The following is a 14,164-nucleotide window of genomic DNA, read 5'->3' as shown; positions in this document are numbered from 1 at the left end:
TATCTTCCAAATACCATTTCACACACCCTCCGACAGCATTAACCTACCTCACTAGTTCAGCTAAAACAGGAGTGGGTGTGTTCTGGCGGTGCTGTATTTGTCTTTATTTACTGACTTAATCCAGAGCACAAGGATGCCGGTACTTTCCATTCAGATGTGAAAATGAGTCACCAGCTGATTGCACAGTATTCCCGCCCCTCTTTCCCCACGTCCCCCACCTACACTGCACCCGCGTGACAACCCAGTGCATCTTGGCAACGGTGGCACCTGTGGGAGTAAGAGCTCCCAGGACACCCTCCCCTGAGTGCTCCCCAAATACTTGTTAGCCTGTGCACAACTATCATTAAAACCCCGCCGGTAAGTCTAAAATCAGTCTCATGAATAGGTATCTACTGCTTTTTAACCTGTCAGCCCTCTACCCAGCATAACTTTGTCTCCTTGGCTGTTAATCATTTTCTATAGGCACCCTGAGAAAGTGTCACACATTACGATCAATTAATATTATCACGATTTCACATCTTGGAAAGAAGATTCTGATAGCCAACTAAGAAAATAAATGGGACCTACAATGGAGTAGAAACAGATCTTGGAGATAGGGGAAGCTGCTGAAAGGGAAAAGGGATGGAGTGGAAGATAGGAAGACACCAAAGACAATGGCTGTTTACTTGATAATCCTGCCAAGGGTGGAACCCCAGTAAAGCTATTCGAATTTCATGTGCAGCTTTGATTAGATGCCAAGGGCAGTCAACTAACTTCCTGGTTAAAACAATCCTTGACTCTCAAAGCCTTGGAAAAAGATAAACTCAATACAAAAAGATCTTTGAGATACCATTTCTGAAGCTTAGAATTACTTCGCTTTTCAACTTTGCTTCCCAGAAAGAATACTGGGAAGGAAAACAAAAAGAGGAAAGTTTCTTCCATCAATAAAATTAACCACAAAAGCCTGGATCTTGAAGAAAACACAAATGAGAATTCTTCTCCAGCTCTGTTAACTGCCTACCAAGCCCTGCCTAAAATCGTTATTGGTTTTCCACTGCTTCATAAAGCTTTTCACTCATCAAATAGTTGGGTCTCGTGAGGATGGTCTCACTAGTGATTTTTACTTAGTGATTTATCCAGCCTGCCTTGTCTTGGTCAGCTCCATTTATTAATATTTCACCATTTTGCCTCTCAGATTTTCGGTTTTCTGCTGCCATCATAGTTTCCCGACACTTCCATAATAAAATGTGTTGTCAGTAGATAAGAGAGGCAGGGTCACATGACAAAGAGTACAAGACATAGAATAAAACCACCCTGGCTCATAATCTGGGCCCATCACCCTCTGGTTCTGGGCCACTAGACAAGTCAAGTCATTCTGCTGTGTCTCGGTTTCCTAATCGGCAAGGACAGATAGCAAGCAGCACCCACCTTACAGGTCGGTTGTGTGGGTGATGTCAATGTTTGTAAAGAACTCAGCAGAAGGTTTATAGATGAAGGCAGTGGCATTATTTTTAGAGATATATCAATATCACCCTATTGACAAACTTGTTTAGTTCTCCAAATATAAGATGGAGATACGCCAATAGACACAAGAGGTAATGCTTTTTCTTTTGCTCTCAGCCAGTTTCCAACCATTTCAGCCATTCTTTTCAAAATATTTAGATAATCAGAACGTTGATCTGTCTTACAACATTAGCCCTAGTTTCAGCTTCTCAACTCTATTTGAATTCTACTATCTGCTTGAGTCAGACTAGGCGTTAGCAATAATCTAATTACCCCACTACATTATTTGGCAAGCTCCTATCTTTTGAGAGAGAGATGTGTATAAGTATGAATATTACTCCACAAAACAGTAAACAAATGAGCAAATGTTACATTTCCCTTTTTTTTTTTTAAATCAAATTAAATCTGCCCTGCACCCACATTCCACTAAACCGAAGGGAAATTCAATCTCAGTCATTACTGGGTCTTCTGCCAGGGTTGTGCAAATATCGTAGGTGGCAAGTTTTTAAAAAGCAGAATATTTGGGGAAGTCCATCTGGCCTTTATTCTATTCTAGTCACCACCAAATTACTCACTGCCAAGCCCATGTGTTCCTTTTAATTTACGAAGCTCTGCCACTTCCAGGTCCTGGATGGGCACATGATCTGTGCTTGGGCTGCGACACACAGTGCAAAGGATCCAGCCTCCCTGAAGACACCTTGCAGCCATTCTTTCAGGGGTCCTGCTCCATCCCCAGAATGCCATCAGGCAGCGGGGAAAGGATCCCTGTTATTAAAAAAATCCACATATTCTTATCCTTTGTCCATCAGAACCTTCTGAAGGAGCTCGGGTTTTTGAGAACAAAAGTCAGGAAGCAGCTTGTCCCCAGTTCCTTCTGTTTCTAGCCAGCAGCACATACCTCCTCCATGTGCTAGGAAGCATATTGGCCAAGGCTACTTTTTCTTTTCTTTCTTTCTTTCTTTCTTTCTTTCTTTCTTTCTTTCTTTCTTTCTTTCTTTCTTTCTTCTCTTTCTTTCTTTCTTCTTTCTTCTTTCTTTCTTTCTTTCTTTCTTTCTTTCTTTCTTTCTTTCTTTCTCTTTCTTTCTTTCTTTTTCTTTCGAAATCAAGAGAGAAAAACAAAGAAAGAAAACCAAAATCAAAAAGACTTATTCTGTCCCTCTCTCTCTCTCTATATATATGTATATATAGTCGAAATACATCATATATAAAGAAATATATGTACCAAGAAAAAGAAAATACAAACTCATATCACAATAAACTATGCTGTCATCCCGACACATACTGATAAATAAGTCACAGTCCTTGACCCTAGGGAGTTTCCTATCTGCTAGTGAGAGAGAGAGAGAGAGAACACTGCTAGCCATAAAGTGTGTGGTAGATGTCCTAAGTGAATCAGAGTTTCAGGGCACTGGGGAGTTCAGAGGCAGGAGAGGACTTTGCAGCCGATTTCAGGAAACAAAGAGGAAGGAATCAGTGCAGGGGATTTCATGAGCAACCATGAGAAAGTGAAAAAGCACATTCTATGAACAGTGAACAGAATCTGCCTGGAACTGCTTTTCTAGTAGCAGTATGAGGGAGAATGGGGGGGTTTGGAGCCCAGATAAGCAGATACGGCAGTAACAGTAATGGGGTGAGCTCAGCCCTGTGCGGAACCACAGAGGAGGTTGATACCAACACGTCTCATGAGAACAATGAGGGACAAGGGGAAAACATATGGCTCCTAAATATGGAACTGAGTCCCTTTGAGAATGGGGTTACCATACATAGGAGAAGTCTAGAAGAAGAGCTGGTTGTGGGTGAGGGTATGAGGGAGGAAAGGACAGAAATGGAAAGTGGTTTCAGTCTGGAAAAGAAGGCCTGCAGTTTGAGACGTTAGGGAGGCAGCTATGGAGTTTTGAGTAATTTTATTTTAAGACATCTGAGTAGGCTGTGAGGCTCCTCAGGGTAAAGGCTAGGTCATATTTCTCTTGGTACCTGCAGATAAATTTAGAAGGAAATGATATTTGAAGCCAGGAACACCATGAAGGAGAAGGAAGAAGAGAGAAAAGAAGATAGGCACTGGAAGAAGACAGACAGGGGAGTGAAATAGCACAGAATGGATGGGAGGGACGTTCAGTAAGGGACATGACGTCCTTCAGATGATGGAGAGATATCAGTAAGGAAAAAAAGATTGGGGGAAAAGCCACAGATTTTGACATTCAGGAGGGTACCTGGAGACCTGGGATGAGGTGACGTCAGTAAATGGGGCAGAGACCCCTGGCAAGAGGCTCTAAGGAGTAGCAGGGAATTAACGTAGTTGGCAGCCTCAGTCGGGTGGATGACGAGCAAGAAATTGCACTGTCACAGACATACCAAGTCCCTCAATGAGGTGGCAGTACCGGGGTTCTACTGGCTCCACTTCCCGAGATGCATTAGCTCTTTGTCTGTAGAAGAAAAGAACACTGGAGGACGATGCACAACACCCAAAATCAATGTCTAGACATTGTCTTGAATCACCCTCTTGTTCATTAACTTTGTCTCTCATCATTTACGGATGATATAACAAGTAAGTAGGTACCTCCTTTTCTTTATACTTATTTACATAATGTGGACATTATGTACGTCATGCACCTATATCAGCTCATCTCACCCAATTATTGTTGAAAGCCTAAAATGCCATTATACATGGACAGCACGTTGCTGCCTGATAAATGATACCATAGAATAAGTAACTGAACAGTATTATTACTTGAAATGTACAGAGTAGTATTATGTAATTTGCTAAAGTATTATCTATTATATATCTGCACTTTGGCTCCCCTTGGCCCCCTATAGTCTTGTCTTTTGACCCCCCACCAAAATGCTTTCTCCAAATTCAACTGTCTCCTAATAGCTAAACCCTGTAGCTTTTGCTTTAATTTCATTATTTAAAAAAAATTTATGCTAACTTATTTGGCAAAGTGTATAAAAGTCATCAAACTGACCACAATATAAACAACTGGCCAAATTATTTTTCAATATAGTGTTCCTGCTTCCACAGTGAACCATTCTTCTAAATACCAGGGATAATTTTAAATTTTTATTAGATTGTATGCAGGAAGAGTCTACACTTGACTTATCTTACTGTCACTTTTGTAAAAATACACCTTGGATCTACCTTGCAATTATGACTTTTTATGATTCTCTCACTTGGGTGCGCTGGGAACAAATGTAACAATAAACATTGTCAAGCTGAACTAGAAAGTGTTCACAAAAGGCATCAGGCTTCCCAATAGATTCTAATGTGAACTTCTGAGATCAGCTTCTGCTTGGAGAAATAAACAAAAGCAACTTAAAGACAAGTGAGGGCAAGCAGAAGCTTTAGATCCACTCGGAAATGCATATCATACCTAATGTTTCTTTCTAGCCCAGTATATTGACTTCTCGTGAGATATTTCTGCCTATCAACGCTAGATCTGCCACTTCACAAGGTCCTAATACTTGGAAAACGCCGGTGGTCACCACCTGCAAGTTTCAGCTCATTTCCCTGCTGTCTGGCTAGCTCTTTTAATCTAGGACGAGCTCTGTACCCCAGTACTCATCAATGTTGCACTGGCCTTGGGCAATGTCTGAGTGGGCTGTAAACATCCAGCTGGTGGCCTGGTCTCCTCCAGGTCCAGCGCTTCCAACGGAGTTCATTTTTTTTTTTTTTTCCGGAGCAAAATGCGGAGGGCAACGTGGAAAAGGAGGTGGGGTGCGGGCACGACTTTCAGAAAATAAATGGGGGGCATTTCTGCTCTACCACCTTAGGAAAGGCAAACAGCTCACTTTTCCACATCAGTGCTTCTCAAGGGATAGCTTGCCGGGTGGAACTGAGGAGTGAGATTCTAAAAATGCTCTTCCCTACCTGCTAGGAAGGTGGCACGGGGCAGCCACTGAAACTTGGAAGAGGAGAGAAAGAACCAAGGCCGCCCCATCAAGATGCCAACTCACCTAAGTGCCCCTAACCTCTCCCCGATGAGGGCCAGGCCGGCCCCAAGCAGGCTCAGAACCATCAGCTTCCCCATGGTCTCCGGTGCCCGGGTGCCCTGTGGCGACGAAGCGGCGCCTAGAACTCCCGGGGGCGTGGCGGGCAGGCTCCCCGCCCCGCCCGCCCCGCCCGCCCCGCCCGCCCCGCCCGCCCCGCCCGCCCCCGGGGGGGAAGGGGAGCTGCCCGGGAGCTGACGTGCAGGTCCAGGTCGCCCGCCCCGCCCGGCCGCCCTGGGCTCAAGGCCATTTCCACGCACCGGGTCCAAGGAACCCTGGACTCGCGGGACTCCTTCTGTTCAAGGCTCCGCGTACGGAGAGAGAGCCCGGGGTACGGCAGCTTTGGCAAGAACACACCCTTCCGTCGGTGGGACGAGAGAAGTTTGCTGCTAAAAGCTGCGAAATTTTACCTCAGCTCCTCCAGTGAACAGAAGGGGAAACCGAAGGGTCAGGGGACCGCGGGTAGCTGAGTTCAGAGCCGAAACGTCGCCTTTCTGGAAGGCAAGACGAAAGATGAGACGGAGCTTTGATCCCGAGACACTGGGCGGAGCGATACTGGAAGATAAACGCAGCAGAGAGCTTTAACTCGCTCTCCTCCAAGATTTGGGGCGCAGGGCCTTACTTCCTGGCCCTTCTGCCCTGTCTCAGAATGCTGAATATGGTGGGTGCCCAGTTCCGTTTGTTGACTGGGTGGATTTGAAAACGTCCGTGGGAACATCAGAAGAAATGAAGGAAAAGAAGTAGCTAGGTAACAAGAAGATGAGCGAAGTGGAGGGAAGGGAAAGATAGTTTCTTAGGGAAGTTAGCCTTTCAAAAGACTCCTTGATTCTTCTTTCTTCTGGGTCTTCAGTTCCTGCCACGCAAAGAATGAATTTTCCCCTCTCATAGTGAAGATTAGGTTGGAGGGAAAAGGGCTGGCTGGAGCTGGGGAAGACTTTAGGAGTTAGGACCCAGCAACATAGCATCTTCCAAGAGAAAGAAATAATGGTTCTTTTGAGTTCAACTGAGTAAATACCGTTGAAAGAACAGGATTTACCAGACCTGAAGATATTAAGACAAGAAAAACTGGTCCCTGACTTATGGGGCACATAATTACAGTATGAATACATAATTGTGGCATGAACAACAATGCCTACCACTTACACAGCACCTACCATGTGCCTTGCATTGTGCTTAGTAGTTTGCCTATGTTAACTCTTTTAATTCTCAGGACCACCTCTGAGGCACTTAACAGTATACCAGTATTATAGGTGAGAAGAACTGAGGCACAGAGTGGCTGTGTCACTTGCCCTAGGTCACACAGCTGGTGAGTGGCAGGTCAGGCAGTCGGCTCCAGAGCCCTGTGCCCTTCACTGTGCTGCTTCTGTGAAGGCTGGGCAAGAAGGAAATCTGTACTGAAGGAGGACTGTAGGGGCGCCTGGGGGGCTCAGTCGTTAAGCGTCTGCCTTCGGCTCAGGTCATGATCCCAGCGTCCTGGAACAGAGCCCACATCGGGCTCCCTGCTCTGTGGGAAGCCTGCTTCTCCCTCTCCCGCTCCCCCTGCTTGTGTTCCCTCTCTCCCTGTGTCTCTCTCTGTCAAATAACTAACTAACTAACTAAATAAATAAATAATCTTAAAAAAAAAAGGAGGACTGTAACATCTAGAGTTGTATTGATAATTATTTTTAAGATGACTGATTTTAAGAGTTCAAGCAGAGGAAGAACTGAATGCTGTTTTCATAAGGCTTCTGGAGGAGGGAGATGAAGAAAGGAATGTTCCCAAAGCCGAAGGGTCCATAGGTGTGGTACAGGCATGCACGCAGGGCTTGGGGCTCAAGCTGCCTGGGTTTGGATCCAGCTAGCCTTAGGTGCCCGACTAACTTGTTTATGCTTCAGATTCCTCTTCGGTAAAAGAATATCTGCCTCATAGGTGGCTTAAAATCAAATGTCATGAGTGCAAAGTGCTCAACGCTACACTTTGGTATATTGTGAGGAGTCAATAAGCACTGACCATCAATTAAATCTGAACCTCCATGTGAGAACGTGGGCTCAGACCCCCATCCCATTGATCATGGAGTCTTCCATGCCAGGCACAGAACTGTGTACTTAATAGATGCTCTATAAAATTGATTAGATGGATGGGTGCAAAATGTGGACTTGGCAGAAAGAAAAATTGGGAATGTAGAAAGACACAGGGTACACGATGAAATAGTAATAATTGTCCTATGTGCTAGGCATTTTTGCATGTTTTCTCATATTCCGTCTTACCATCCTCACTTTACAAATAAGGAAAGTGAAGCCTAGAGAGGTTGAGTAATAACTTGCTTACATAACTAAGAAGTGTCAGGGACTCCATTTGGACTCAGGTCAAGTGACTCTAAAGTACATGTTCCTTATCAGTGTGTTCGCTGCCTCCCAGCATAGCATGAAGACAGGGAAAAGGGAAGAGGCAGATTCTTGGGCAATTTATTGCAGGTGCTGTGTCATCTATAATCTGGTTTAAAGTTCTTCACTTTAGGCGGAGGTAGGGGTGTGTGTGTGTGTGTGTGTGTGCGCACGCATGTGTGTGCATGTGTGTACATAATTTAAACCTTAGAGGTGATTAGTTGTCATTTGAAAACAATAATCAGTAATTCAAATCCCTAGCCCTGTTAGTAGCGTTAAAAGATTCCCAACTTTGGAGACCACTGTATCAAGTGTCACCATTTAAATCTGCACCTGGAGAGTTCACTCATTAGATTGAGATATTAGAGATAATTATTCATGGAGAAGCCAGTTGGCAAGACATATTGTATAAGCAGCTCCTGCTCAGTGTAGAGTAAGAATGAGAACAAGGATTCTCACACCAGTGGAGTGGGTTTTTGGCTGTCTTAGTCCATTCGGGTAGCTATAACAAAAAAAGCGTGAGCTAAGTGGCTTATAAACAACAGACATTTATTTCTCAGAGTTCTGGAGCCTGGGAAGTCCAAGATCAAGTTGCTGGCAGATTCCCTGTCAGGTAAGAACCCACTTCCCAGGCTGTGGTCTTTTTGCTGTGTCCTAACATGGTGGAGGGGGCAAGGGAGTTCTGTGGGGCCTCTTCTATAGGGCACTAGGTCCATTCATGAGGGCTGCACTCGGATAACCTAATCACCTCTCAAAGGCCCCACTTCCTAATACCATCTCCTTTGGGGTTAGGCTTTCGGCATAGGAAGTTTGGGGAGACACAAATGTTAAGACCATAGCACTGACTCTAGAATGGTATTGTGTGCTGTGTCCACCCTATTGACAAGGAAGATTCTGCTTTTCGATCTGAAGTGAACTGAATCCCTCCTTTCAAAACTTTGTCTCAGATGGTACTGAATGCTGTTTTCATAAGGCTTCGTCACATGTTTGTTGAAATACAGCTTGTTGAAATACAGAAGACAGAGCTGGATCTTCACTGAGTTTCCAGAACAACAGATCCTGGGATGATTTTCATGCCTCCGTGGTAATAGACATTTGTGTGTGACAGATTTGGGTTTAAGCCTCGTGTTCACTGGACCATATACATGGCAGTGAGTGGGATTGACTGCATGACCAGGAGAAGTAGAAAGTCATCAGGCAGAAGGGCTGGTGAGGCCCATAGAAAGGCAGCATGGCATCTACAGAGTCCTGCGGAATTAGAACCGGAATGAAGTACATTCAGTAAGGACAGTGCAGGCGTTCCCAAACTAGGTGATAAGAGTCACTTGGAAGACTTGCTAAAACACAGACTGCTAAACTTTAGCCCCAGAGTTTGTGATTTGTTAGATTTGGGGTAGGTCTTGAGAATTTGCCTTTCTAACAAGTTTGCATGGAATGTTGTTGCTACTGCTCCAGGAACCACACTTTGAGGACCCCTGGGCTAGAGCATAAAAGACTGTGAGGAGGATGGTGAGAATTGAATCCAGAGTGGATGGCAGGGCCTCGTAGGCCAAGTGAGGAAAGTCGAATTATATCCTAGGGGTTCGTGGGAAACCACTGGAGTGCCATGACCCAGTAGATGTTTTAGAAACATCACTCTGCAGTAAGAATGGATTAAGGGGGGGTAGGGAGCTCGCCTCTCCTGGAGGTGGGCAGAATAGTTGGTGGCCTTGGGGGACTAATTGGAGAAGCAATGGGGATTAATGAGTTCCTAATGTCCTTAGAACTGTATGGCTTTGAGAAATATTTGGGAAGGGAAGCTGATAGTATTGGCAACTGGTTGAATGGGGACTGACGGATGGTGAGGAAGAGGGACAAATTATGGAAGGTGTCTAGGTGTGGAGAATCCAGTGGAGAGTTACCCATTCATGGATCCGGGGACCAGAGGGCAAGAGCAATAGATAGAAAAGCAGGGTGTCCATTGAAAGCTCTGATTTCCACTAGGATATTAGAGGAAAAATCTTTGCCTTTTCTTCCAAGTGGAGCGACAGAAAGTCACCTTTATCCTGATCATCACTTTCAGGCTCTGAACTGAGTCCGTACAATAAATTTGTTGTTTGTTTATTGTTAAAATAAGTTTGTTTATTGTTACATTAGCTCTTTCTGAAGAGACATCTGAGTAATGTCTCTGGCGGCTCAATACCACAAGTGATGGGATAGTGGGGTTCCATGATTTTGGAGCTTGAAAATTGTGTACCGCTTTCTGTTCTAATGAGAAACATCATTTTCTTGTGCTTCCAAACCCTATATCAAGTATTGCATAACTGATGATTTACAGTTATGAACTGGGAAGACAATTCCATCCTTTACACATGAAGAACTCCTAGGACTTGATTTAAAAAAAAAAAAAAAAGCCAACATCCTAAAAGAAAAAAAAAAGACAAGAAAGTTCACAGAGAAATAAACACCAATCTCTTTGAATATCTGAAAGTGTGCTTAAACTCAGTTGTAATAACAGAAGGAAAACTAAAACACACTGGGATATCATTTTTGCAAACATTTGAGAATCTGACAACAAACCTGTTGGTGATACTTTGGGGAAATTCTTATTCATTGCAAAATGTTACAATTCCTGTAGTGGGTTATGAAGTATCTGTCAAACATTCAAATGAAACTACCCTTTGACCCAGATTTAACCCCTTTTGATTCACTTCCAAGAATTTATGCCCTAGATACACCTGCACACATACAAAATAAGGTTTGCACACAGTTACTTATTGCAGCACTGTTTGTAATAGCAAGTAATTGGACTGGTTAAATAAACTAGGGCATCCTAGGCAGCTAGCAAATAGAATAGTGAAGATCTCTTTGTAATGATAATGAAAACATGTCCAAAAATTATCCTTAGGTAAAGGGAATACGTGGAACTCTGTGTAGTCTGCTACCTTCTGTGACATAAAGGGGGAAAAGAAGAATATATATTTGTATCAGCTTGTATTTATATAAAAATATTGGAAAGAGGGGTGCCTGGCTGGGTCAGTGGGAGGAGTGTGTGACTCTTGATCTCGGGGTTGTGAGTTCGAGCCCCATGTTGGGTGTAGAGATTACTTAAAAATAAAATCTTTTAAAAGTTGAAAAGATACACACAAAAAACTAACAAACTGGTTTCCTGTAAATAGGGCAAATGGGACAGGAAGAGACTTACCAACGTGTACCTTATTATCAGTTTGATCTCTGAGACATGTAAGAAGAAATGCCTATGAAAACAGTGACTCGTATGCATAAATTCACACACATGATGTGGAGACGCTGCTGCGATTGCTTCACATGTCAGTGTGAACATTTGTTTCAAAGACAAACAGGACACATGTAACACTATGCTGTGACAAAATTCCAGATGTGTTCACATCCACTCACTTGACCCTGTGCTCTGGATCGGTGTGTGATGGGGCCGTGGGAGATGGAGGTGAGCAAAGGAACATTTCTTGTCGTTCACATTTAGTCATATTGGGTGAGCACTTACAACTACTTATTTGGCACCGAAGACCCATTGCGAACAAGATACCCTTGCCTTTAAGGAACTTACGTGTGGGGTGGGAGGGAGATATATTTTTAGGAGGGAAGGGAAGGAAGACAGAAAAGGAGGAGAGGAGGAAGGGAAAAAAAGACAAAGTAAACAAATTGTTTCAGATTCTTTTATGGAGTGGTCAGTCAATTGTGGCCACAAGAGAAGACAGAGGCTCTGGAAGAAACAATGTATTGTATTTACAGGTCCTAGAGACAGGAGGTGGGGCACACCATGCAGGGCCCCCTGGGAAAGACCCTAGGGTGCTCAGGAGGCAGAGGACAGGAGGAGAAGGTTTAGGTTCCTGCCTTATTGGGGTTTCCACAGGAAAGGCAAGGCAGGGCAGGGTGAACAGTTGAGGTTTGGCCAGTATGAATAATTTCGGTGGGCTCTGGGCTATAGGGGTGGTCTCTAGTTGCCTGGCACCTGGCCCTGGGAGGATTACAGCAGAGGAATATGGTCTCCTGGAGTGTACGGACTAAATAGAGGGGTATGGCTCTGGAGTGGCTGGTTTGCCTTCAGAGACATGCTCCAGGCTCAGCCCTTTGCTGTCTCTAAGAATTGGAAAGGCTACTCTCAAGAGGTGACATTAAAACTGAGCAGGAGGAGGGGCACCTGGGTGGCTCAGTGGGTTAAGCATCTGACTCTTGATCTCAGCTCAGGTCTTGATCTCAGGGTTGTAGGTTCAGGCCCCGCACTGCACTCCACACTGGGTGTGGAGCCTACTTAAGAAAACAAAACAAAACTGAGCAGGAGGAGGAGGAGGAGCAGTCCCGGGGAAGGAAAGAGTTTGCTCATGTATGCCAGGACACGTGCAACATCCGTGTGGCTTTAGCAGTTCCGGGGAGAAGAGTGGTGCCAGATGAAGTCAGAGGAGAAGCCGAGCCCAGATCACACAACACTTTGCAGGCCTCCTCAAAGAGATTGGATGAGCACAAAGGTTGTAAGCGGGACATGACATGATCTGAGTACTTTGCTACCGGGTAGGAAATGGCTTAGAGAGAGCAAATCCTGGAAGAGAGGAGCCCACGGGGAAAACCCTTCCGGGTAAGAGGTAACAGAGGGCTCAGGTAACAGAGCTGGCTGAGAATGGGTTTGAAATATCACTTGGAGATAGAATGAGGTAGTTTCTGATGGTAAGGACAAAGACAAAATCAAGATGACTGCAAAGTTCAAGCGGGCAATGTTAATTTTGGAGCAATCAGCACTCAGGTGGTATGCCAACCACTGGAATGAATGAGAGAGAGAGGAAAGAGGAAGAGCACCCAGTTCTGGACCCGACAGAACCATTACACTTCTATTTTGAACAAGGTGCAGGAACCAGCAAAGGAGGCTGTTAAAAAAGAAACAACAGACCCCAAATTGATACCTAACCTAACCTAACTGCCTCTCCCAGGAATGTAACCTTAACCCAAAGTCTGTCTGGAATTAACCAGTCAGCACTCATGAGGTCTTCTGCCTGCTAGACAACTGCCATTCTCCCAAAGAAAGGTGACCTTGCCTGAAAAATCATCTCTTTGCTAGGATAACTTCCTTGTTCCACTGCCTTCTTCCTATAAAAGTCTTTCAGTTTGTATAGCTCATCAGATCTCCTTTCTGTTTGCCAGATGGGATGCTGCCCACTTCAAGATTCATTGAATAAAGCCAATAAGATCTTTAAAATTTACTCAGTTGGATTTTGTTTTATAACAAGGCAAAAAAAATATTATTAGATCATTTAACTAAATTCCTCCAGAGTGAGTATTATCCTGACTTTAGAGATAAAAGTTAAGATAGACATCTGTGACAAGGAATGAAGAGTATCTCTGTGATCTGATAGCAAATGATTTCCAGAAACAAAGAGAGACAATGCAGAAGAGTGTATTTGGGAGACCAGAGCAGAGAATATTTTTAATAGAGTGCTGACTACCAATATCAGTGCTAGAAATGATAGAAAAATCACCACTAGGCAACTCCGATATAATAATCATCCAGGCAGGAATCATTAAAGGATGCTGCAACCAAACAGAGGAAACGTTTTAGGGAACAGAATATTCACATGGACTTACAAATGGAGGGAAAAAATAACCTCGTTGATCTGGTGGTTACCACCTGAATCAGTCATTCATATTCAGCATCACAAACAGTGGAACAACCTGCCCACACATTCTGATGCAATGCAATTACTTTTCAATTATTAACAAGTAACAACATTAACATTATTTGTTAAATATTCTTGTCAAAATTGCTTAGCCTGAATCTAATCGAACCTTGAGTAATTTTACAGGAAACTTTACAGGAAACATAAATGATACTGACTGAATTAAGCCAAAGACTCTAGGGAGAAACAATCAGATAAATCCAGAATGTAGGGCCTTCCATAAGATCTTGCCTGCCCTCAAAAAAAGTGTCATGAAGAAACAAAGAAATGACAGAGCAACTGTCCCAGATTAAAAGGCAGTGAAGAGACACAACAGGCAACTGAGAACCTTGACTGGATCCCAGATCGGGGCTGGGGTTGGGAGGGCAAGCAACTATGAAAGGCATTTGGATTATGTACGGATAAGCAACTATTAAAGGAAATTTGAATTCGGATCAGGTATCAGGTGGCATGACAAATGCATCACGAATGCTCTTAGGTGTTATGATTACACGGTGGTTATGTAGGTGAATGGCCTCGTATTGAGAGGCTGCAAGCTAAAGCATGCAGAGGTGAGGGTTATGATATCCCCAACTGGCTTCCAAATAGATTCTCCAAAAAACGCAAGCCTCTATACTTGGAAACACAAAGCAAATGTTGCAAAAAGGTGA

At 43.9% G+C, this 14,164-nt stretch overlaps 1 protein-coding gene across 1 annotated transcript in view; it reads right to left on the bottom strand.

Annotated features, from left to right (window-relative positions):
* PON3 (paraoxonase 3) overlaps window positions 1–5,546 on the bottom strand; it is a 29,964-nt gene extending 24,418 nt beyond the window's left edge. The window contains exons 1-2 of the mRNA XM_045864676.3: window positions 5,434–5,546; window positions 3,835–3,905 (exon numbers count right to left, since the gene is read on the bottom strand). Coding sequence (XP_045720632.1) covers window positions 3,835–3,905; window positions 5,434–5,507 — 145 coding nt within the window. The 5' untranslated portion in view covers window positions 5,508–5,546. The remainder of the gene's footprint in view (window positions 1–3,834; window positions 3,906–5,433) is intronic.
* Window positions 5,547–14,164: the final 8,618 nt, after the last annotated feature.

This window comes from Mirounga angustirostris, unplaced genomic scaffold, assembly GCF_029215605.1.
Source record: "Mirounga angustirostris isolate CCGP_5_RB_7025 unplaced genomic scaffold, mMirAng1.0.hap1 SCAF_12, whole genome shotgun sequence".
In the NCBI taxonomy this organism is placed as follows: Eukaryota; Metazoa; Chordata; class Mammalia; order Carnivora; family Phocidae; genus Mirounga; species Mirounga angustirostris.
Note: the sequence above shows the minus strand (reverse complement) of the source record. Positions and strands in the feature narration are given on the sequence as shown.